General features: G+C 41.9%; 1 protein-coding gene across 1 annotated transcript; it reads left to right on the forward strand.

Annotated features, from left to right (window-relative positions):
• The first annotated feature begins 2,905 nt into the window (after nucleotides 1–2,905).
• LOC311275452 (protein FAM222A-like) lies at nucleotides 2,906–25,497 on the forward strand. The gene is made up of 3 exons (XM_084384030.1): nucleotides 2,906–3,186; nucleotides 12,845–13,013; nucleotides 22,674–25,497. Exons 2-3 carry the CDS (start codon nucleotides 12,884–12,886, stop codon nucleotides 24,053–24,055), a joined length of 1,512 nt encoding a protein of 503 aa, XP_084240156.1. The 5' UTR covers nucleotides 2,906–3,186; nucleotides 12,845–12,883; the 3' UTR covers nucleotides 24,056–25,497.
• Nucleotides 25,498–26,717: the final 1,220 nt, after the last annotated feature.

Raw genomic sequence — 26,717 nt, forward strand, 5'->3', positions numbered from 1 at the left:
AATTGGTTCATTTGCCTCTGCCTGCCAGGCGCAGATGGAGCTCTTTATTACTGTCACTGGCAGGTTCATTCTGGTCTGATGAGAACAGTCTTAAGAGGGAGAGCTTGACATCATATAAGGACATGATGACAAGGCTGAAACAGAGAGATAACCAGGATGGGCGTAGCTCAAGAAACAAACAGTTACCGAGCTATACAGTCTAAGCATACCCATTTATTTGTCAGCAATATGATATATTGTTTCAATAAAGCAAGACAGATGATCTTATTGTTAGGGATCATTCTTTAATAAGTCTTTTTATACACATAGTAGCTGTGTGTTTGTGTTTTTGTGTGTGTCTGTGTTCGAGGAATGTATATATATAAACCATGCAAAAGCTTTTGAATGAACATCCAGAATGGTTTTGTTTGTTTTAAATGATTTAGAAACAAGTAAATGTTCAAGTCCTCTTGTCACGCTTTTATTTGGTATGTGAATCTAAGGCCATTTTGGTCTGAATTAGCATCTTTCTCTGCTATAGAGTAAAAAACAATATTAAATTTGCATAAACCACCATTAGCTAATTGCATCACTGAATGGAAGTAAACAGTATTTTCATGCAAATCTTGTCTCAATGCATTAATCCCTGATCATAGCACACAAGCACGCACGGTGTCCGTAAAATCACCCAAAACCGTTTTAACATCAGAATTAAAAAGAAAGAGAAAGCAGTAATGTAGGTCTACTCTGTAATTACTCTATCTTTCTAATTACTATTTGTTTGAATGATGCTGCTCTCTCAACATGGCATGCCTGCACGAAAGAGGGTGGTTGGGTTTGGATTTCCGCATGATCCTCAGACAACACTAACAACAATTACTACATGTGGATAGTCGAGATTTAATCATGTGTTTTACTGCTGAGGTTTGGTACGATGTTTGCATAATGATCCTCTAGCACACGCTAATAACGGACTCCTTTTTCTTTACTTTAAACTATACAGCCATTATAACAATGTGGAGTTAACTCAAGGACTATAAGCCATCTACATCTTCACTGTTCAATATGGGGTCATTAGTTGGCATGGTAACCTCATTTGCCATTTGCAGGCCTCATTTATACTGAAAAATGACACCCAGGAAGCTGTAAAGAAGCAATTCAATATTATTTCACACAGCAACAGTGGGTCAAAGTGTCTGCTCTTCTGCATCATCACTTGTTAGTTGGAGAAATGTATTAGTGTACCGAGTGTTTAGTTCAGCATGGTGTGTTAAACATTGGCAAATGGGTGAACAAAGTCTGATTTAGCATTTGAGGATCAAAAATGCTGAAAAAGATTTTAAAAATAATGTCTGTTGGGTTATGTTTCCACGAGGATGTGAGTGGTTTCGATGTGTCCTTTCAACAAGGAGCAAACAAGATTATTTCCCAAAATGTATCCTGGCTTTGGTGCTCATCAGACATTTTCACAGCAGACATTTTGACTGGTCATTGGAGAAGCAACGCTGTTACTAAAAACATTAACACTGCTGTGAAAATGGCATACAGACAAATCGTGACAAGCTCTTATCCTGACACATTTCTAACCTGAGAGTCAGGAATGATAGTATAATTGTTCTCTGTTTGCTGTCAGGCCACATTAGTCATGAAACGATAATTTGCATTGGAAAAGTTTTCCTGTTCATTTTTAAATATGGTGTTTTATCTGTGAAGCTGTTGCCTGAAGGGTAAAACCTGTATTTCCCACAGGCTCAACAAGCTCCTGTAGAAAACACAGGGTGTAGCTACGCTTTGGTAGTTCCTGGTTGTGTTGGATTACATTATATTACAAAACAAGGCCATGGAGTCAACATTGCAGGAGACCAAATCTCACAGCCTGAGAAAGAAGCTGCTCCTTAGTCTTGTGGCGGACGGATACTTCTGTATCTTTGGCCAGACAGCAGCAGGGTGAACAGACTGTGGCTGGGGTGAGTGTTGCCTTTTAGTATCCTTTGGGCTTACCTGCAGATTTCATATTTACATATATTTGAGCTACTGTAAAAACACTTAATAATACTGGCTATGGGTGGTATATTTGACTTCTACACATAATTGACAACAAGCATGCTTAATATCAAGCATTTTTTCTGCACCATTGTAGAGAAATTCAACATTAACAGAAATTAGAGTATAAAAGTCCCATATTTATACCTGGAATTATTGAGTGTTTTTACAGTAGCTCAAATATGGTCAAATATGCAATCTCCAGGTATAAATATGGGACATTTATTGTTGAATTTCTCTACAATGGTGCAGAAAAAATGCTTGATATTAAGCATGCTTGTAGTCAATTATGTGTAGAAGTCAAATATACCATAGCTATAGCCATAGCCAGGAGTTATTCAGCAATGTGTTTTTACAGCACATGAAATATAAGAAAACATGCAATCTGCAGGTGTAAATATGGGACTTTTATTTTGGCATTTCTCCACATTGGTGCAGTAAAAAAACGATAAGTGTTTTTTATTCATCATGGGCGCATGAAACACTTTAACATATTTTATTTTAAATGTAGGTTCGATATATTGCTTACTGTTCTTAATACCTTTATTTTGAAAACCGAAAGTAAATGCGCTGTTTCTCCGCAATTACCATAACGCTGAGAATACTTGTACACTCGAAATTTAGGTGCGGCGGATTTGACCACGGAGATCGGAGTGACGGCCGGCCTGACCGCAGCACTATACTAGTCCTTCTTCTCCTTTAAATCTTTCCGCGAAACAGCAACGTGCTTACTTTGACGGGTTTGGCATCACGGCAGCGGCCGCCTTCTCTTTCATGTGATTGGCCGAGCCGTGGGAATATTCAAATGCAGCCTTGATTGATTGGCCCAGAGCCGGTTTCAACAGTGCAGGGGACTCGTTTCCATTCCGACATCACTCTCTGTGGCACACACTGCTCGGTCGGCTGCCGAGATGAGACACAAGCGGCCCCACGGACCACACAATCGCTGAAATTATCTTCTTACATGAGTGTTGAGTGTGTCGGAGATGCGCAGTTAACGGAGCCGGCTCCATCAATGGATATATCTCCGGAGGATTCCAGTGCGCAACGAGATATCAGTGGCGAGATTGCTTTTGCAGAGGAAATACGCCTTCCGAGCAGGAGAACAACCAATCAGCCGTGGCGAACCAAAGATAAACAAGCCTTATGATAAGACAAAACTCTGTAAGACATTTCTCATGTTTCTTAAATCCATTCTAATGTGTAGTGGACACTGCTGTGTGGGCTCATGGAGCATGTTTCTCAGCGCAGGAGATGTTCAGTTGTTAAATTGCCCTTTTTGACGATACCTGTGTAACTATATGACAAAAACAGTGTGAGGGAAAAAATATTTAAGGTTGTAAAGATGCTTCAGTGCATGATGTCAAGATCCCTGCATTGATTTTTAGGTCGACAGCGCTAAAGTGGTGAAAGATGCCCGGTGCGCACTAATGGATAGGAGCGTCTCGCCCTCACTATAGATCACTGTCCTGCTATTGGCTAATGTGTATTTATATGGGCCGAATTCAGCTATGGGGTGTGTGATTTATAGTCAGCATGTGGAATAATTCATTTTATGTGAAATTATTCCCTGAAATGTGCTTTAAGAGTAAAATACAGGAAAAAGTAGGCCTAGTTTGGTTTTTATAATATGAGTCAAAAAACATTTGTAGTTTCCAGATGTTTTTTTGTTTTGTTCTCTTTAAACTGTTGAGATCTTGCTCATCCTCTCGTGACATCTTTGATTGAGCGGTGGCTCTGCGCGCAGTGAAAGGCGCTTTACATGTCAGCATCTCAGAGGATACAGGAAGTGCTTTGAAGTATATTATCGGTCATTGCATTCAGGGCCGCCTATGAAGGTTTCCATTTCTATTGTCTAGAAGCCGGAGGTGGGATCATCGCACCTCACTGCACCGGTGGCAGCCGAGGTTGAAGGTTAGCCGCAGCAGAGGGGCCTATAGATTATTGGCCAGGTGTGAAATTCTACCCTGCATGCTTTTCCTGCCTGTGCCAGATCCTTTATTACCCAGAGAGATGGGATGTCACTGCTTTCCCACCAGAGGCAGGGAAGGGGGAAGAAAGGTAGCAATTTGGTGTTTTATTGTCCTATTCTCCTTTTCTGGCTGTTTTCTGGCAGGAATAGAAAAAAATGTCAACCCCCGTTCTTGATTTATTTCCAGTCTGAGGCATGTGACTATCAGGAATAAGCTTATCTCATTATGAATTCCTGTAAATATAAATCATGGCGTCTTGGCCTTTGATTTACCCCAGCATCCTAATAAAATTTAGTGCCTTGGGCCCTTTTCATCATAAACTATACCGGTTGGCTTCATACACTCTCAAATCTACAGTTTGACCACTTTTGAATGTTTAGCGCTCGTTTTTCTTGACTTCAAACACAGGCCGTCTTAATGACATATTTATATTTTGGTTATTTGCTTCAAATGTGCCTGAACTTGTTTGAGAGGCTCGTAAATTACGTGGCGTTATGAGCAGTCAATGTGCAGGTATCCCATGGGGGTTTCCCTCTGATCTCACATCACACCTCCAGCAGTAATTCCAGCTCCGTGAAGAGAAGGGATTTGTCATTTGGCTGCCTGCTTCCCTTTTGCTTTCTCAGGAGCGAAGCTGAGCTCTGATTTATTGTGAAGTTTCCCCAGGCTCGCTCAATCTCCATGCCTACCGAATTACTGAATGGAGGAAACGGCTCACCACGAGAGTGACCTTTTCTTGGATGGCTATTACCCAGGCCAGTGCAAGGACTGATTAAGGTCATGTCTTTTTCTGCCATGTCATCCACAGCTCCACATCCAAGCTATTTAAGTGCACAGGGGGTTTTATGGTTTGGGGAGTGAATGGTAAAATTATGTGAAATGGACAATATATCGATATTGTATCCTTACCGCATATATATATATCAGGCAAACATGTATACCGATATCAATTTATCTATGATAGGCCAATAATATATAAAATAAACAAATTTAAAAATGTGCTACTTTGTAGTTTTGCCTGCAACAACATCTGATTGGTAACACGTCACAGTTAATAGCCTATAAACACTAAATCATTGGAATCTGCAAAGTAACTAGTAACTAAATGTATCAAATACATGTAGCGGAGAGAAAGTATAAAGTAGCAGAAAAAGAAAATACTCAAGTAAAGTACCTCAAAATTGTACTTAAGAACAGTACTTGAGTAAATTGTATGTAGGTTTAGTTCATTACTGGTTTTTTGACACAACGATTTTCATTTCTACTCTAAATGAATATCTTGTTCCCAGATATCGGTTTTCGGTCTCTTTGATTTCTAATAATCGGTATCGTTCCTGCAAAAGCCATATCGGTCGACCCACTAATCACTATACCACTGTCATAATAAAGGTATCTGATTTTGTCGCCCAGTCCTCGAATTTCAGGCGCTTCCTAGGATATTTTCAAACTATTCAGATATATATTGTACATCGCGATATATCTTAAAAATCGTACTTATATTTCAAGGCCATATCGCCGAGCCTGAATGCAAAATGACTCTCTCTCTCCGCCTTCTAGGAATAATGTCAGTGGCTTGGTTGCATAGCAATTTCTCTCGTGCTTCCTTTGCAATCACCTTTCGATCTACTAAGAGATGTCATGTGTAATTACAGGCAGCCTGCTATCTTTTGAAATCTGTCTAATTGGTCTTTTCATTCTAACAGGATGAAGGGGGTAGTGAGACGGGGGTTAAGGGTGGAAGGTTAAGGACTGGGCCTCCGAGGTCAATGGGGAGGGGGGACAGCCAGGGGTTATTGGGTGCTCCCGTAAGCTTTGTTTTGTCTACATGATGGGTTTCAGTCATTACTTCGAATTAATGATTAAGACTGCCAAATTGCAATTGATGCATCGTTATTCGTAATAGAAAGGCAGCGAGATGAAGACATTTTTAGTTGGTCCAGAGATCAAAGACCTTCTTTTTTCCTCCCTAGAACATTTTGATGTTTCATGGTAGAGAGCGTATCATTAGGTTATCTCCCACATTAGAGCCATACGGGCAGCATATTCTCTACAGTTTCTAATGAGTTTTATGTTTGCTTGAAGATTTTAATGGCATGAAGGAATCGGTGACCCTTAACAGTGTAACAGTCAAGTAAACAGCCAGAGGACGGGGCTTGGGGCGGGGAGGGGGGGTTGTGAGGAGTGTTTGTGTAACATAAAGGCATCTTTCTCCTATAATTTATGTCTTCTTCTGTGGTTTGAACAGCGTTACAGGGGAGTGGGAGATGTTAAAATGATTCCGTCCATGCCTGAGCTGGCAGATGTCAACATTTAGATTCATATCATAGTTTGATTCTTTTGAAAAAGGAACTTTATCTCTCCACAAAACCTTCGGCTCACTCTTTCACCATCTGTTATCTTTGAAGTCAAGGTTTTGTTAAGGCTGGACAGCAAACCCGTAGCTCTTTGACAGCGCGTCTCGGTGTGCATACTGGGATAAGGATAAGATAAGGCTCTGTTTACCCTCTAATGCTACCTTGGCTTTGGCCAGACTTTACCCCATGCTGTGAATTTTCTTTTACCTTGGCACCATCTGTGAGCAAGGGCAGATTTGGGTCAGTCCAAGGCTTTTGACTCCCTATACCAAGGCTGTCCTCCAAGATAAGACTTAATTGTGCAGCTTTGGATTAGCGTCTAAATTTGTTCTCAGCATCTGTAGACATAGTCAGAAATACCATCTTTCCAAAAAAAACAAATCCATGTTCAAACCTCTTGTCTTCTACAACTCCATAAACATGATGTTGTGAAGCTGAACTTTACAACGTGCATCTTCACCAGCCTTTTCCTCATCCTGTCGGAGAGCATTTTGCAGGAATCTTGGCAGAGAAAATGCAAAAAAAAACAACAACTGCCAGACATTCAACAATTGCTCCACCCATACTGTTTATAAAGACTGACTCACAGTCGTGGCCAATATCAACTTCAAGAGTAAATGATTAATTGTTTGTCAAGGCTTTAAACCTCACAGACAAACACTTACTGGCTGCTACTGCTGAAGTTAATGAAGCAAGCTCTGATCCCAGAGAGGGTTCGACTGTCGTTCATTTCAGTTTGTTGAGCAGTGTCTGTGTTTTTTCATTGTCCTTTTTCAGGCAAAGATGTCAAACATTTTCTGGATCCAGCTTCTTAAATATAACAATTTGCTGCCTTTCTTCGTCATGTATGATAGTAAATGAAGAATCTTTGAGTTTTGGGCTGTTGGTTGGCCAAAAGAAGCAATCTGTACAATTGCTTTGGGCTCTGCGAAATTGCATTTTTCACCATAATTTAACACTTCATAGACTAACCAATTAATTAATTGATTAATTAATATTGAAAAGAGTGCGAAGATTAATCAATATCATGAAAATAACTCCGAGAAACATTGTCACAGCTTTATGTTTGACCGTAGGTCTCTTTGTGCACAGCGTGCCTTTTTGTTTAAATTTCTCACCCACTTAAACTTTATCTTAGTTTAAGTTTATTTGGATTTCCAAATCATTCTAGCTAGATGCAACATATCTAGCATATATCTACATGTTAAACTAAGAAGTGGGCAACTAATTTCTGATTGATTCAAAAAAATGAATTAGGAATCAGATTAATTGCTAAGGACAAACTATAACGCCTCATATATGGAGGTGGTTGACTTGAAAGCAGATACACATGTTGTTCAATCACGAATCTAAATGCAGATGATGTCGTTATCCTATAGCCATTACATAGTGCAATCAACACTTACATTTACATTCACGTTAAAGCAAAAAGCTTGTCTATTGCTTGTCTGTTAACACGTTAACAGAGGCGTACCACATTGGACATTGCAGCTATAAACACATTTAAATATGCATTACCCTGTGCACATTATGCGCGTCTTTGCAGTAATGAGGAAATATGTATGAGATAGTTGAGTCTGTCAGATTGTCATTGGATGTTGATGTATAATTGGTGACATGTGATTTTTAGCATTGTCAGCTTTATTGAAACACAACTGTCTTGTTGTACCAGAGAAACTGAAATGATTTTTTTTCCCCCCCAGACGCGCAGCCATTAACGCTGTATGATTTCACACCCAACTGAATGGACATCTGTCTGAATATTGCCCAGCGATCGTATTTACATAAATTTTGTGCTTGCGCATGAATTGTATAGGAAACGCTTTTTTAACACTGTTGTAATACCTTTTTACAGGAGCTAATCTCAATGGAAATGAGGCTCATTGTTATCAGCCGCAGGCCTCGAGTGTTCTTGCAGTGCGGAGCGGAGTGGCTCCGGGTTGTTTGGTTATCCTGTATGTGAACCTTTGTGTCCTCTTTTTCTTTCTCTACAGAGAAGGAGAAGAGAGAAATCTGGGTCTCTTATATGCTGCTCTGATACCAATTATGCAAACTATTATAGAATTTAACCAGGCCAGCTCTTATCGGCTAATCCAGAAGTAATAGATTCTATTAAAAATGTATGAGGGGGTTGGGGGGGGATCAGTGTGTGTGTGTGTGTGTGTGTGTGTGTGTGTGTGTGTGTGTGTGTGTGTGTGGAGGGCTGTATAGAGATGGATCCAGCAGCTGCAGCAGCACTGCTGTCTAATTCTGTCTGTACGTCAGACTTCGTGTCTGGTCTCCATTACTTAGACAGGTTCCTGCAGTGCCTACCTTGAAGACGGTATAAAAGCCGTATGTAATATACAATTAATTACAAACTAAGTGGATCGTAATTCATGGGCCGTGTCGTGTTCATTCGAAGAGAAGCGCTGCTTTCTCTTCTCTCTAATGACCAGTTGCTCTTTGTTAATCATTCATTTCTTCCTAAATTAACCTTCTTTCTTTCTTTTTTATTTGTGCTTTTGTGCTCTTTCCATTCGGCTCGTCTGCAGTTTCTGAGTGGAAGGAAGGAAAAACATTAGCATAGCACTCAAATGCTAATCCACCCAGAGAGTGAAAAGAGTGCTCGTCCTAAACCTTTTTCATTATCATCTAATTATTAACTGAGGATTCTAAGAACTGCTAACAGCTGAGATGGCTCGGGGAGGGAGGGCTGTGCGTGTCTGTGTCTGTGTGTGTGAATGTGTGCAGAGCCAGTGTGTGTCTTTTTTTTTTTTTTCTCCGTGTTTCATGTTTGTTGAGAGGGAGGCTCTCTTTGCAATTTGCTTCTATCTTCGGTCTGACCCTTGATGCTGCACAGAGTCATAAAAGACTGCAGAAGGTCAGGCAGATGCTCTTGTCTGAGTCGCTGTATAATTTAAGACTCTCCTGCTTTGATGGATATTCTTTTGCTGCCGCTTTGTTACAACTAAACGGTTTAGATTTTTGTGTGAATGTAGTTGTGTGTTTTCTGGGCAATTGTGCATAGCGAGCTTTATCATCCCAAGAAATATGATCCACATGGCCTAGATCTGCCTGTTAAACTGAAGCAGCCATTATAAAGTCCCTCCATCACTGCCCTCATGGCTCCTCTATTGACCTCATCCTCTCAGGTTCCTTGTCCTGATCCCCGGACAAACGACACTGCAGCCCATGAGGAGGGAAGAGGCTTGAAAAATAGATTTATTTGGCAAGACATTCTTATCAGAAAACCACGGGGGCCAGTTTGATGGGCCGCAAAGCGCAAGGCCTCTATCTCTCTGGCAGGCCCTCTATGGTCCACAACACGCTGCTTATCAGCTGCGTTGGATGTTGCCTCAGAGTGGCGAGGATTAGGCGTCCTTGCAGCTTGAACTCTGTGCTCTTTTTCTTATTATGTCCTCAAATTCATGAACTTGTATGAAATGGAGAATGTGGGCTGTGGAGGATGTGAGGCAAGCGAGGCAAACGGACCTGTTGACGCAGCGTTTTGTTTGGTCAATAATGTATGTGTGGCTCTGGTGTAGATGGCGTGCTTCCTGGCTCTTTGTATCAGCTGTTGTGATTAAAATCCCAAATTGAGTTGAAAGGACCTTATTTTCACCATTAACGTACAATGGAGCTTGTGCTCACCCGTCAGAATGCGTGTGTGCCAACGCTTTTAGCTTCGCAGCTTTAAGCTATATCACCCCATTATCTGTCTTTGGTCCCCATCTACTTCAGTTGTTTAGGTGAATGCTGCAACACTGTTTTGCTGTGAAGCTCCAGAAATGTTTTGTTGACTACCAAACTTCTCCTGACTGTCCATCAGAATGTTTTTGGGTTGAACTGTTCCTTTAAAGTCCTTGAGATTGAAACAATTGCCTTTGGTAGTCATTTAGAGCAGTTTTGATGCATGCTGGGGTGTTTCTGATCTCGGTTTCAGTGAATTTCTTTCATTTTTGGGTGACGATCCTTTACCTTATTTGTGAAGGTTGATTTGAACCACGCTGCGTACCGCCGCTGATAATTACTTTGCAGTTGTCATGTACCTTTCTGCATTATTTCAGACCTTTAGAGAGCCTGTGATGCCTCGATATGAAGCAGAAAGTCCAAGACATAAAACTTTTTCTGTCGAGCAAAACATTCTGTGACGGGCTGGAGAATTGATATTGCTTGAGAACTCAACCCAGATAGTATCTTGCATTCTGGGATCCCTTTGATCTCATATCTCTCTTCCCTTCCCTTTTTTCGGGGTAATTCCACTCAAGAGCGAGAAGGCAATTTTAAGCTTAAGTTTTCATAAAATCTCTTTAAATTTAAAATTTAGATAGCGAGATGAAAGAACCATCATTACTTGCACTTTATGCATCATTTCTAGCTCCCTCTTTCTGCTTTGAGCAAAACTTTTTTTCTTAAAGCCACTGCTGGCCTCTCTTTGAATTATTATGCCTTTTCCTTGATGTATTTTATTCCAACTGCAAATTATCGGCGTAATGGAAGGTATTCCAATTCATGTCTCATTTTCTGCCAGTGAAGGGATTTCCCTGGAGATACCTTTTTCTCCCTCTTGTGTTCCTTCCCCGTTTTCAGCACCTCCCCTCTTGACAAATGTGTGGTAATGGGAAGGGTTGTTGTGAAAATTGCCATTATTTTTAAAATGGAATCTGACCATGCTGAGGCTTTTAGCTCTTCACACGTGTGTGTGCTCAGATGAGACGGGTTGCGCTGAGCGGTTTGAAGTGGGCTTGTCACCGAGGGACAGATGTTGAGCGGAGGAGGGGAGCGGGTACACGAAAAAAGGGAAGAGTGAGGGAATCTTTTTTTCTTTCACTCGTTGGCACCTGAGTAAAATGAAAGCCAGTCCGTCTCTTCTTCTCTTTTGAGGCGAAGGTAATCATGTTTCTGCAGCTCGTCACTGAACACTCTGTTCTGTGGTTGACTCGCTTTAGCTGCCCTCTGGACCCTGAGGGAGAAATGAAAGCAAAAATCCAAAAGAACCTTAAAACCTTAAAAAGAAAAAGAGTCAGCCTGACAGCTGTATGCTGCAGGCTTATATTAGCCTCGTTGGGAGCTGCCGCATTGAAATGAAAGCACTGTTTCTTTCCATTTGTGATAACTGTATTGATTAACTATTAATAACCTATATGTCTTTGATTTATTCTTGCTTATATTGCAGTTTGTCGACAAAGATACCCGGCTCACATACAGTGAGAAGTATTTTTCAATAGCCCTGTTTTTGTTTTTTAGTTTTGCAGTGCTAGCAGTTTAGATCTGGTGACTCTTTCAGATAATCAAAGAGAATGTCATATGCGATTATCAGTGAAATATGCCCTCAGAGCCTGGCTCTGTCTTCACAATGATTGCTTCAATCAGCACAGCTGTGGCGAGGCGCCTTTCTTTTTCAGACGCAGCCTCTCATTTCCTCTGACAATACTTAACTCTGCAAACAGCAGCCTATTTTCGGGAGTGAGTTGCTTTTGGCTTTCTCCGCTGATCAATACGGCCATAAATTTATAGAAGAATAAACGCAGGTCTAAGGGATGGTTACAAATTGAAACACACAGCCCGAGGCTACCGGAGGGCCTTGTAAATGATCTGCGCGATTGCAACCGACAGTACAAGGTTGATAACAGGAAAGAGCCATCATAACAGCTCAGAAGAAGGAGGAGTTGGAGTCGTCATTAAGTGATATTACTTTTTGAATGCACAATTTCGGCAGTTCAAAGCGGAGCCTCCTGAATTTTAATATGGTAAAAGGACCCATGTGGATGCAGAGTTTTAGATATGTAAGCTACTGAAGTAACGTGGAGAAGATATCTTTGAAAGAGAAGAGCCTCCTGTGGGGTTTGAATGTTCTCTACTGGCGAGCATGCAGTTTTCTTCCAACATCAAACTCATGTTTGAAGCAAGAGTTTGAATGTATTACATATAATTTGGCTTTTTTTCCCCCAAAACTTAAAGTTGGCATCTACTTTCTTTTAACTGAGCTGAGATAGGGCTGCAAATAATGATTATTTTCTTGGTTACGTAATCTGTTGATGATTTTGAGTTTGGTCTATAAGATGCGTCATTAGCTGAGTCGCCTCCTGCTGATCTTGGTCTGTCAATTTGGTGCAGACTGAAATATCAAACAAATTTTGGATTGATTGCTATGAAATCTGTTGCTGACATTCATGGTCCCAAGAGGATGAACCCTACTGACTTTGTTGATCCTCTGACTTTACCCCCTGTGCCACCACAAAGTCGACATTTTTGTTTTTTTGGAAATGTATTCAAATGTATTGTTGATGACTTTATGCTTAAAAAACCTGACATTTCCATCCCGTGTTCTAATGTGCCAGCTAGCTAATGCTGAACACGGCTAACATGCTTAAAATCAACATGTTAGCATGTAGCTCAAAGCACCACTCAAGTACAGTCTCACAGAGTCGTAGCCTGGCTGTAGACTCTTTGTCTTGTTTAATTAGCTTTTTTTGGATAATTAGAGTAAAAAACTGTTTTTCTTCATTCTAGCAGGTCTACCCAGGCTGTGTGCAGCCCTAGTGTACTATCATGCTGGCCTGCATCCAGAGGCGGCAGAATCTCTCGTCGCAGCGTCTGGCCTGCACGCCCAAAAGCCTCGATGTTCCACCACCGCCATTACTGCTGTCAGTACCACCACTGCAGCCGTGCACCCACAAAGGTGAGTTTTTTGTCGCACAGGTGAGAGGACAGACAGCGAGTATTACGGTATCATTATATCAAGTATTAAAGTCCAGAAAGTTTGAGATAGAAAATTCTCGGTCATGTTCCTCTGTGACTTTTTATTCAGTCATGTTCAGTTTGACCTTGCTGCCTCCAGGTGCACATAAAGATCATGCACGGTTTTAGCGGTGTGCTCAGATTTCAGCTGAAATAAGATAATGGGCCTCCTGATGATGATGATGCCGGCTAATTGGGCTACTAATCAGTGTGCTCCTGCAGTGCAAATGCGCGCAGGTCAAAGTGGACTCTGGAATTACAGAGTTAATCAGCTTTCTCATGCAGGTTTACTAATGATGTTCACATTTTGAGCAGAAAGTGCTCCATGACCGTGTTGCTTGACCTTCATCTTGACTGATTATACTGCATTCATGGAAAGGTTGAGTGGGAGTCTTTGGGCCTAACCTGGACTGACATTCGTGATTAGATTCCTTTCAATTAATTGATTGAATGTGACGTTTGCAGATTTAGTTCTGGGTGTGACGCTGCTTTCTTTTATGTAGCTTACTCTACATCCATATTATTGGTGCAGCAAAGTCTTTCTCTTCCTGGACATTCTACATTCATGTAATGAGATCATAGTGCTACAAATGAAGTTATTCTGCTGTGGTTTCCTTTTTACGATTGCTTTAAAAATGTGCTGATGTTTTATATTTCCTTGCTGGGTCTGGTTTGAAGCAATATTGAAGATCTATAACTGCTTACAGTTTAATGTTTCAGCTGGATATGTGTTGCAGGCTTATGAATAAAACCATGACATCTTAAATTATTTGGTCCTGTAGAGATGTTGTAGTTTTCTTTTTGGAATAGATGTTTCTGTTATTGTTTTGAGCCTGTTGTATATTTAAAGGAGACATATTATGCTCATTTTCATGTTCATAACATTCCCCCTCTGTCTGAAACGCTCTGTTTTAGCTCCTGTCTCTTTAAGGCCCCCCCTCCTGAATAACCAGCCTGCTCTGATTGGTCAGCTCACACACGCCTGACCCAGCACCGCTAACAACAACAGAGCAGCTGTGCCAAACCAATTCTCACATGCCAAACTAGCCGCTAGGCAGAAATTATGCAAATGTGTGTCATGGTGACGTAGTGTGATGTCATAAAGTCACAGAACTAAAAGCGGGACTATTGACGAGGCATTTCAGGAGCAGTGTTTTCTGTGGGAGAGAGGAGCTTCTGTTGGTGCAGACTTTGACCTTTACTTTTAAGACCTTTGACATGCACAATAACCTTTATAAAACACTGAAGGAAAGGGACGAATGAAAAAGGACAGTCCTCCTTAAATGTGTTTTATTTGATGGAAGGACGGCCATCACACTGCTGAAGCTAGCTGGGATCGTCGTAAATGAAATGAAGAATTTTTCTGGGATAGAATAACCGCAATTTGTCTATCAGTGTTAGCTTAGCTTATATGACGCATGTGCACCTTTGTGTGCAGAGCAGGCCAGTGGTCAGGATTATCTTATCTGACTGATCATGTTGCCAGTTCATTTGTATGAGCCTGAGCGCTCTCATAAAGGGTACCTTTGTCCATTCACCATGAAATGTACTACCATACAAAGTCTAGAGTATGTATTACATAGTAAATATATAAAGTATAGAAGGCTCAACATTCTTTTCAGATTTAATGCCCCTGAAGTGATTCGGTGGCAGGTTAACCTAACACCTGCACATACACGCAGGTGTTTCCACTTATTCGAGATAATTGGACCTCTTCTCACGTTGAGGGTTTTTTTTGGAGGTCGCTAAAAGAACCATAAAAATGTTCTTGATCTAACAGGTGCAACAAGACCAAAAAGGGAGATGTCAGTCAGGTGCGGCATATAAATACCTGCACAATCCTTAGACGAGGTTCAATCAGCCAAATTAAGTGAGAACACCTGTGTGGTGGTGTGACTGGCTGTGTAGTTAATTGACTAAAAGCATGTATGCGTGGATAGTGTTTTGCATGATTATTTCTCCCTTGCAGCCAACTGTACTCCTACTTAAAATGCTGATAAAATCTCCCCCTTAAGCCCTCATCTCCCATCTTTCTCCCTCTTTGTCTTTTTTGGCTATTAAATATTAATTGGGAATCAATGGTGCACTTGTCTGCTAAACGCTGGAACAGAAGGGTCTAGTTTGCCTCAGGCAGAACCAGGGGTGCGTTTCTCATCCTGTTTACCTGCAGGGCCTTTTCCTCCCCCCTTGAGTTTCATGTACTGCGACTGTGTGTAGTGCAGCACCCTCCAGCTCCAGCCTGACATTTCAAGCACCACCACGGGGAATAGACTGCCGATGGGAGCTCAGTCTGTGTGGCCCAGGCAGGCTTCTTCATTAAATGAGTCGTTGTTGGATTGAGTTAAATAGGGACCGCCTTTAGTCGCTGGCTGCTGCGCTTTTGAAAGCCATTTCCATTTTTAGCTATCAATAAATGGAAGGCACAGGACATGAAAGCTCTCAGCCACACAAACCCCCATGTGAAAGATTTCTGAGTGTTAGGAATTATGTGATGAGAGTGAATGAGAGCTGTTTTCTTCTCCGCTATCTCTGCCTGAAAGCAGGGAGGCTGGAAAATGCTTTTTCCCACGCTGCCGGCCGGCGCTCGGGTCGGCTTTGAGTGGGGAAACTTTGCCCAAGCTGGGCCAAGCGGCACAGAAACAAATGAGGAGTGACACTGGTGCAAAGGAGTACTCGCCGGAGCCTCTTCAAGCACACATAACTAAGTGTTCAACCCCGAGGTTGCTCTGTTCTGTGAGCACCCTTCACGTAGAGATTACTGACATGGAAAGAGGAGAGGCTTGTGAAAATGGGGTGAATGAATGTCTGTTTTTTTTATTCTTGTGTGTTTGCGGACGAGAGTGTGAGTGAGATTTAAGAGCATAATGTTCTGGTGTCAGCTACTTTTTCCACTTCACCCATCTCTATTGAATGTTCCTCCGGGTTGCTGGGTTGAATAAACCACACGGAGGCATTAACTGGCAACCTTCTTTTAACCCTAGAAGAGATGAATATTTATGCCTCCTCCTATAAGTCCACTGACATAAGGAAAGGCTGCTGATACTGCATCTTACTAGTGAAGCTTATTAAACCTGTATTCATTTATATTTGTGGTTTACATTGAGTCAAATGACCCCAATGTGAAAGAGGTCATTCAGTGACAAACCCGGTGAGTTAGCATTCAATTCTAAGCATTTTAGCTTCTTTCAGCGTCTGTTTTGGTTTTACGACACATCTACAACGTGGTTCAAATAACCAGTTGCATCTTTCTCTTTTGTAGCTTGTAGGTTGCTAGCTCGGAGGTTGTTGCAGTTCCTGGGTTGTCGTAGATTTTTTAAACCCAGCACGCAGATCATGGAAAGGAGAAGAATACTGTCGATTGAAAGCTGGAAACTGACTGAAGCACTCCCTCACTGCTGAATCTTAGTTTCATATGCTGGTATAAATGATGCCAAATGTATTAACTTAATTTTATTTTCACTGTGTGGCCTGAATTGAGAGGGAGAACCTCGCAGCTTGGCGTTGCTGCTACGTCTAACCAGCAGATCATCAATTGCAGAGGCTCGCCTCAAAGAGATGAATATAGTCAAGGCCAATTAATTACATGGTTCTAATGACCGGGCTTATTGGGCCAACTGGGTGCATAGAGGAGGTTGTCATGGTAACAGAGACATAGGTTTTAAATGCATTGTGAATGTGCCGAGCTCGTGGTTAATAAGGTGGTTCAGAGTATTTAAAATATCAGGATTATTAAACAAGTGTTTATACGTGCTGAGGAGCTCTGCTCTGTCATTAACTGCCTGTTCCCATGTTCCTGCTGAGGATTTGACGCTGGTAAACATGTTATCTCACAGAAAGTGTTCACGATAAGTCTTCAGCATAACATCAAAGGCCTGTGGGATTTCTGCCCGGCGGTTCTGCCAACTTGTATGGACATTAGCAAGGAATAATTTATGAATTTATAGTTTTATCTCGTGGGGAATCGGAGGCAGTGGTCATTCTAATGGTTTCCTTATGTTGGCCCTCTGGGTATGTGATGGTTGGAAGCCGCAATGAGCCTTTCCAACTGCCGTTTTCAGCCTTGCCCCTGGGGCTTGTTTTGCCCATAAATTACTGATTAACTCAAACTGCTCCAAAACAATGAGGTCTGCGCTCTAATCTGGGGGGAAATGGCTTCGAGTGTGACCACGGGAAAAAGATTAGCCAGTTTTAAAGTGGCAGAAAGCATTGAGTGGGATTGTATGGGGGTGGAATCGGGGTTATGAGCGGCCATATATACCACAGGATGATAAATACCCAATGTTTTATCCCTCCAGAATGTACTTATGCTAATATTTAATTATTAATCCTTTAAGTCACAAAATGCACACATGATAAATCAGGCCTAGTGGTGATTGAGTTTATAATTGCCCCCCCCAACACCCCCAACTGTTTCTCCTGCGTGGAAAGAGGAAATCAGGATTAGGTGTTTCCTGTGAAAGTGTGCCAGTTTCACTCAGCGTGGTGCCACAACAGTCGAGCAGCACGTTTAATGTTCGGAGCCCCTTCCAACCGAGCGAACATTCAAGCCTGACTAGTGGGACCGTTAAATCTATCAATCCAGGGCTGTAGATGCATCGCACATCAGTGCCATTATGCTGATTTTTGAGGAAAAAGATAAACACAAACAAGCTTTTTCAATCCCACGTAACCTGCTTCAATCATGCCTGCCTAAAAGCAAGTGAGGCGGGGGGGTGTTGAGGGTCAAAGAATTAAAAATTTGTAAGCACTACATGATGCCCTCAGCCAAGGTTGCTTTGGAAAAGTGGCTGATGTTATTTTCTGTGCTGTTTTTTCGCCTGTGCTCTCCGTCAGGGCTGAAGAGTGAAACAGCGTGTAGTCTGCAGGTTCAGGGTGATTAAGTGCTTAAGGTCAGACCGCTAATTATCTCTGTGCCATTCCTTACCTGACAACACACAGCTTCCATTTCCCCCGTTGTCATGTGAACAGCCTCGTATTTGTTTTCATTCCCCTTTATTTTACACCACTGAATTTTTTTTTGTTATGGTGACTGACTGCGGTGAAGAAAGACGGGAAACCGTGTCACGAAGAAATGTATAGCTGACAATCTCAAGGAGAGAACAGATGACTTGTTAACGTCTTCTGTTTATTTTTGTAATAAATGTAAAGAAATCAATGCCTGCTAGCTGTGAGAGTTCAGTTAAATTGTGTTTCATTCATACTTTGTTTTATTTTAATCGTCCTGAAGGGGTAAAACTCGCAAAGATTAAAGAGAAACAGTGCAACAAGACATAATAAAGAAAACAGACTTAATTCTGTGTGTTAGGAAAAAAGACCAAGAAACATTTCTATCTTGTTAATCATCTCGCAGCACTTCAGATTTATCTTGTGACCTTGGGTGGTTTCTTTTGGCCTTTTGTACTTATTATGCACTAAAGATTAAGCATTCATTAATGCAAACCTTCTTGAAGAACAAACATGAATAATCTCATCTCCTAGAGGCAAACATTAAAGGAATGGTACATTTCTCCGGCTAAAAAGTATACGGCTCTTTTGTAACAGACATTTTCATCTGCTAGGTGAAAGTATTTACTAATTTACTGGCTCATAAATTTTTGTGCCGCAGCTCAAAAGGCCTGGGATTTTAAAGAGCCAAGTAGCAGACTGAATATAATTATTGTAGCCTAATAATAAGTAAGAAGGTTAAAGGAAAAAAGCTGGCTTCATTTGTACATTTTTCCTTGTTTGTGTGCTTGTTTTCAGGATAAAGGCCAAAGTGAGCTGGAAGAGATTGATGCACATGCTTTGAAATGCTCCAGCTGCTTTGAAAAATGGCAAAATGCACAGCAGAAGCTTTCCAGCTCAAACTTGTCTCTATTTTGGAGGGTGCAAATAACCTCTTCGGTCACCTGCAGTGAACCACAGAAGCGATACTTTATGCACATTGTCAATTATCACTTTCAGTAGCATGCATGGGCCCACATGTTGAGAGTTTGGGTGAGACAGCAGCCTCGACACAGTGTGTTCTTGCCTTCTTGGCACCTTCAGAGGGAAACTTCAGCTCTCATAGTGCCAGATTGTAATTAATGAACCACACATTTGAGGTGCTGTTTGACTTGGGTGTGTTTTGCTGGGAAGCTGAAGAAAATGAGCCAATATTGTTAAAAATGACTTTTAATTGCTGCTACCACATGTTTTGAGAAGGCCACTGTTGACTGGTAAACATGATGTGCTGTGATTTCAGTTTACTGTCATCTAACACCACTGATTGGCATTAAAGGAACAGTTAAAAAAATGTTACATTCAAATCAATTAGGGATCTCTGGGCTTCCAGAGACTTGGATTACACTGCTGTAGGGAGCCATTCTATTTTTATTTTTATTTATTTTTTAACGTTTTTAAGTAGTCCCCATCTACTTCAGTTGTTTGGGAGAATGCTGCAATGCTGTTTTGCTCTGAAGCTCTTTGTTCTGCAGACTAAGAAGCTTTCTATCAGCGTGGGAGATAATGACCGGATCTTCACTTTTGGGGTGGACCGTTCCTTTAAAGTCACCTAGATTGAAACCAGTGCCTCTGGTTGTAATTTAGGGGGCGGTTTTAAAGGGGCATTATGTAGTTTTGGAGAAATAAATTCAAACTCAGATTTCTACATTTACAATATTAATGAGGTAATAATACAAACTGAGAAATATTTCTTTTTTTCCATAACTTGAACCATGTTCTCAGAGGAAAATAAGGTCCCCAGAACACTGTTTGAAGCTAGAAAGGTGGCAGGGTCCGCCAAATATAAACAAAGTAAACCAGTATGAAATTGTGGTGTCCTTTTTAAAGGCCAGTTTGTTTATTCATAAAAAAACATTTTAAACAATCAGTCAATGAAGATCTTTCTCTTCTGAGTAAAATTTCTTCCTGAAAACTACATAGTGCATCTTTTAATGCTGGTGTGTTTCTGATCACAGTTGTCAGGATCGGCCAAAATTATCCCCCTTTTTTTTAAATGCATATGTCACACAGTAGCGGACCTCAAGTGATAAATATGTGAATTTAGAGTGGGGAAGGCCTATTTGCTAATGAGGTTTCCATAGTGCCACATTAAGGCAGCCTCAGTGGGAAGTGCAGCTGTGTTGTGTCTCCATGGCTCTGACAGGGCTGTAATCTCTGGACTAACAATATCAGACACCCTGTGAAGACGTGTTAGCATTCAATGTGTTTGAAGTGTTTGTGGAACAGCAAGCCAGTCGCAGCGTGCAGGGTTTGACGCTGACATTTTACCGAACGACGACTGACTCAAATGCTCGTTTCGCTGAATTATCTATCATTGGTAGTTGAGCGACGTTGTCCAAGGGAGAAAATAGACAAGTTCTGTGCACTGTTGACGGGAGGATTTATTATATTTTTAAATGTGTCATCGCTTCTAATCGTCTGAGCTCCTTTCAGGTGGATGTGAACCTCCTCCTCTTATCATTTATGGTCATGAATATTCAGCTTTGAGCTAAAGGGTTAGATATCGTTATTGCAGATGGGGTTTTTTCTTTTTCTTTTCGTGTTACCTCTTTCTCCACAAGAAGGATTATGGGAAACCGGAGAAGAGGGAGCACACATCTCGGTGTTGTATACAGTTTAAACACCTCTCCAACAGCCCAGATGTCATGGTTTTCTATAGCAGCGCTGCTCTGTGATACATAATAAGCAGTGTTTTGCTTTGTTGTATTTCTCTGTAGAATTCATTCATGCTCCTGGCACCATGGTGCGCCGTTCTTTCTGCTCCGCTGGGAGATTGCTGGATGGATTGAACACTCCACCTTACCTCTTTCCTCCATTTTAAACACCCAATTTATTTCTTTCATGAGATGGATCTTGTAGATTGAATCATTTTCACAGTCGGGAGGCTCACTGTAGGCCTGAAATGAAATGAACTCCCAAATCAATTTCAAATGGGAACAACAAGTGAGCTCTCCCCTGCATAGATGGAATTGGTTTTGTTATTGAAAATGAAATGAGGTGTTTTGTTTTTATTTTTCGTCCTTTTTTTTTATTGCAGATTACAGCCTTGTTCTTTCAACCTGCTATGACTTCCGACTCAAAGCCTGATCTAGGTTAATTTCAGCGCCTTTTCTTTTTATGCCAGGATTTCCATAAAAGTGTCACTCTGAAAGGTGGTGGTAATTTCTACCAGGTGATTTATTGTTTTTAAATGGGGCGCCTTTTCCACCTTTCCTTTTGTTGCTGGGAGTTAAGCAGCCATGAAATTGCCTGAATAATAGTGTTTAAATCCAATCTTAGTTTGTCCCGTCAGCTTTCCTGCACACAATTCAATCGGCGGCGCTCGGCGCTCGGTGTTTGCTCTCTTCCAATCTGCATCAACTTTTTCTTGACAGTTTAGGCTCCATGCTTTTACAGTAGAATCGGTTCAGGTCCATAAAAGCATAAAGTGGAACAAAAATTCATAGGCAGGAACTGGTGGCGCTTGAATGATTGTGAGGTTAGTGTGAAAACAACCAGAAATAGGGGTGGAAGAGCTGGGAAGAATGTAAGCATTTAGGGGAATCACTGAAAAAATCATCAGTAACCCGAGAAATTATTAACAGTACTTGTGCTAACATGTGTCCTGTTTCCTTTTCCGTCAGTGTTGTATATATGTTCTTGTGCATGCAAAAGATCTTGAAAGTTAAAATGTCAAAGTCCACACCAACAGAAGCTCCTCTCTCCCACAGAAAACACTGCTCCTGAAACGCCTCATCAGTAGCCCTGCCTACAAGGGGCAATACGTAGTTTTGGAGAAGAAATTCAAACTTTTAATATTCCTGATATTAATGAGGTACTAATAAAAACTCAGAAATATATTTTTTTTTCCATAACTGAATAAACAAGCTGTTCTCAGAGAACAGTAAGGTCCCCAGAACACTGTTTGAAGCCAGAAAGGTGGCAGGGTCCGCCAAACATAAACAAAGCACCTTTAATTCTGTGACTTTGTGACATCACACTGCGTCACAGAGCCACATATTCGCATAATTTATACCTAGCGGCTAGTTTGGCATGTCCGAATTAATTTAGCACAGCTGCTCTGTTGTTGTTAGCAGTGCTGGCTGTGTGAGCTGACCAATCGGAGCAAACTGAGTATTCAGGAGGGCGTCCTGAGACAGGATCTAAACCAGAGCTTTTCAGACAGAGGGGGAATACAGGGCTGCAATAAATACAATAAAATTATGAACCTGAAAATGAGCATAATATGTCTTCTTTAAGTCTAAAGCACCTTTTGAAATTGTTCACAGTTACTACAGTCAGCTTCCACTTGGCTGCTCCAGCTTTGGTTTAACTGCTAAATGTCATTAAATTAATCTCATTTGAGCCATTTCAGTAAAATTAGGTCCTCTGCCGTTGTTTGATTTCCCAGGGTAAGCTAATTTTGGGTTGAAATAAGTCTGAATTAATTTCATTAAGCACTGATCAAACAGCGCTGGAGGTTTTTCCCTCCTTGAAATTAGTTTATACGCCAAGTTGATGTCTGCCATTATTCCCTAGAACAGGTTTGAGATGGTAAGGGTGACATAAAACACAAGAATCAAGGATTCTCTTTGCTGCTTGCGGACTAATCGCTTCTTTCTGTCTGCCTCCTTCTCAGGCGAGCCAGCCTCCATGATTTCTCGCTACCCATCTCCCGCAGAGTTGGATGCTTTTGCCCAGAAGACCGCCAACAGCCCGCTGTCCATCAAAATCTTTCCATCTGACGTCCGGGTCCCACAACATAAACAGCTCAACAAAACGGTCAACGGCTTGGACACCACAGGCGCACGCTGCAGCCCCTATTCACACCCGTACTCAGGAGGCTACCAGGGTTTGTTGGCCGTCATCAAAGCCTCTGTAGTGGTCAAAGGTGTGGTGAAGAACTCCGAGGGCAGGAGGACTAAACATGCAAACAGTCAGACTTCTGTGGCACCGTACAATAATCCTGTGAATAATGGCTACACAGTCAGACACGGGCATAAGGCCTATCATATAAGCTCATGTAAGCCCCCTGATGTTCCCATTGAGACACATTGTTCTAGAGCAGGGATGGCCTCTGGAGACCAGAGCCAGGCCCCCCAGTCTGAGCTGGCAGAGGTTCAAAGCCTGATGAGGCAGATGAGCAGAGTTCCCCACAGCCAGGCCCTGCAGCTGGGGGGAGAAGCTCGAGCCAGCCCCTCTCTGCAGGCTGTGGCTGCAGTGGCACATCCAGACTCAGACTTTGTCCCGGGAGTGCCGCCCCACAGCAGTCTGGCATTCACGGGGGCAGTAATACCTACGCAGAGTGCAGACATAGCCAAAGCTGGGTACTTGGAGAAAGGAGACTACACAGTGTGGCGGCAGCAGCAGCATCAGCCCTATCAGCAGGGAGCAGTGAGGATGTACAGTGTGAGTAACGGCGCTCAGGGGCACAGAGCAGCAGAGGCTGGCCAGCCTCCTGAAACCTGCCTCCCATTGAGCTGCTCCTCGCAGCTGACATATAGGCCGCATCCTGGGCAGGAACGAGTCGGAAGCTCCTCTCTTAACCGTGCCGCCATGCAGGGGGAGCTCCCTGTCGGACAGTACTTCGCTCCTCTGTGGGACGGCGTCGTGGCCACCCCTAATAGCGACTGTTATACTTCTCAGGTGCTGGCAACGGGTACATGCGCAGCCAGGCCTAGGGACCTGGGGCTCTCCCATCCCCATCCCCACCTCCACCCAAACCGCCACCAACACCACCACCACCCACAGCAACACCAGCCACAGCTCCACCCGCCTCTCCCTCCTCACGCCCAGGCCTACAGCACAGACCAAAACCTCTGTTGTGGGCTGTCTAGTTCTAGCCTGTGCCACGCTGCAGTACTCAGCAGCAGCCTGCAGTCTCTGGAGTGCCTCATCAGTGAGATCCACCCTCCCTGCATCAAAGAGCGCATGCTGGGCCGTGGGTACGAAGCCATGGGGATGCCTCAGCTGCTGGAGCACCACCAGCAAGCCCACATCCAGCTCCCCGTCTATAGATAAAGACGCGGCGCTGGGACACGGCGGGATGCTGAAGTGACAAAACCTTTTATAGACGATGGAGATGGAAGTGTGTCGGTTTAGACATCTATGAGAATGAGACATGCCTTTTAGTTTGTGCATGTACTGTATTTGTAGAAGGCTTTGTGTTGTAAGCCTGGAAAGGGTAAATGATAATCACGACTAAAGATACAGGTTTATCTTACGGACTTTTCATGTTTTATTTTTATATCTTAAATGGCCATCAAATATGCCTGCTGTTCCTCATTTAATACTGATGCTGAGCACCCAATCAGAATTTCCCCTCACCATTCGAACATGAACTGTATATTTTGCGGGTGATTGAAACTTACTGAACTGAAATAATCATTGGTACCCGTCTAAAAACTTGAAATCTGGGAAGGATCGCTGGTTTTTGTGAATATAATGTATATTTTTACATAAAATGGCTTCTTATTTCAGAGGGAACATTCCTTGATAATTATCCGAACTTTTGGTCGTCTGCTGCTTCGCTGTGGATTTTGTTTTTGGCCACTGCAGCGCCCCAGCTTCTGCTACATGATGCAAATTTCCCAGCCACTGTATGGGAAAACATTTTGATCATTTGCATACAAATGTGAATATATTTTTTATGTTATGTAACTTAAAGGAGCACTGTGTAGTTCTGGAGAAGAAATTCAAACATGGAATATTAATATTTACAATATTAATGAGGCAATAATACAAACTCTGTATACTGAATAAACAAGAGGAAAATAAGGTCCCCGGGACACTGTTTGAAGCTAGAAAGGTGGCAGGGTCCGCCAATCAGTTTGTTTCTATTCAGTCATGAAAATGAAGAGTTTGTTTATTTAGTCTGTTTAGGCATAAACAGTCGGTCAAGAAAGATCTTTCTTTTCTGATTAAAATATCTTTCCCAAAACTACAGAGTGCACCTTTAACATCTGAATTGATTTAATGTAGTCATGCTCAGCACAATGTATTAGGACTGTTGCATATCCAAATCAACACTGTGGCAATTCAGGCCAAGCAAGATGTGCCCTTTGGTTGTATTTTTGTTCAATTTGAAGAGGTTGTGTGGACATTTTTCTTAGTTTTTTTTTCTCTGGAAGGTTGTGACACTGGCTCCACCTGTGCCACCAGAATCATTTACAATATCTTCTTTGTAGGGCTATATTATCTCTGACGGTGGGAGATGTACGACTGAGTAGTTCTTTGTGTGTCTGCACTGGTTCTGTAATAACTATTTATTTATGTCAGCCTGTTGAGTTGTATGGCAAACTGTCTCTATAATTATAAAGTGCAATTATTATATATGAAACATGTGAGCGCTCTCCATGAAGTATGTTGTTGAATTAACTGCATTTTGCAATGTATGACCCCAATCCCTTACCCCTTTTTTTGCCTCTTCTTAATAAGGATTGTCAAGTAAATGAAATTTTCTAAACCCCCGAAAAACAGTTTGTCTTATTACGTATCATTAGTTATTATCAGCCAGACGTGCAGCGGAGAAGAGGGTTTTTTATCATATTCATGAATTTATAAACTAGTTGTGGAAAGATGACATTTTTCTGGTTTTATTGCAAAGGGATTTAAGGCTTAACCACCAGGCAAGTCGCCTTTTTTCAGCCTTGGATCTCATTTTATTAAAATCTATCATTTCACTGAAGGTTTATAATGTGATGTAAGTCAATCCTTAGCAGAAATATATTGGATTGATTCCTCCGTAAATGATGCAAGTTGAAAGTGCTAATTATGTTTGTCCAAATGGATGGCCAACGCTCGAGGCAGAAGCAATTCAGCACTCCCCAAAAAAAACATAGATGTAAATAAAAAATGTGCAGGCTTTCTCTCATGGCAGAAATATAAATGCTTTCCTGAAGATAAATCCGCAAGAATATTACTGTTCACATTCTGTTGAAATGAGCTTGCATTTCCCAACTATTGAATTGCTAATTTGAGGTGTTGGCGTGCCTGCCTGCATCGTTATTTTGCATCATTTGTCCTCCTAAATTGGATGCTCTGGCAGTAATGTGGTTTAGGTCACCATGGACATAAAGTGCACAGCCACTGTAACTAGTCTATCACAAAACAAATAACCTTGATGGCGTGAATAATGGCATTAGACGCACTGTTGGGAATAAAGCTGCAATATTCAATTGATTACCCCATTGCAGATAACAGATATTTCAGAGTTAAAGGTCAGTGGCTTTGTCATTGAGGCATTGTTGTAAATGATTTCCTGTCTTTAGCCTATTGTGTTTCTGGCTTCGCTCGGCGCGTTTCCATCCTATCTATCAGTGAGGACAGGGCCAGGCCGCTCTGCTGATAAACCTACAGGATTACAGACATGCTCCCCTCGCCCTCGCTCTGAGACGATTAGCCGAGGCTCGGCTCCTCTGGGAGAGGAACCAGAGCCACTCCAGCCTCTGGGACGCACTTCAGATAAGTAAGACTGGGCAGAGGAAGAGGCTGGTTGATCTGGGGGATTAGGACACATGAAGGAGAGAGGATTTTCCTCCAATTTACTGCTGATGTTTGGAAAAATTACTGTTCGGAATAGACTGTATTAACATTCTTTTCAGCAATCAGCCTCAGAAATGTTTGTGCCGAGAGCAAATCCAAAAGAGCTTTGAGAATGCACAAACCTGCTCTCGCAGTTATA

Source organism: Pagrus pagrus (assembly GCF_965226575.1).
Source record: "Pagrus pagrus genome assembly, chromosome: 19".
NCBI lineage: Eukaryota > Metazoa > Chordata > Actinopteri > Spariformes > Sparidae > Pagrus > Pagrus pagrus.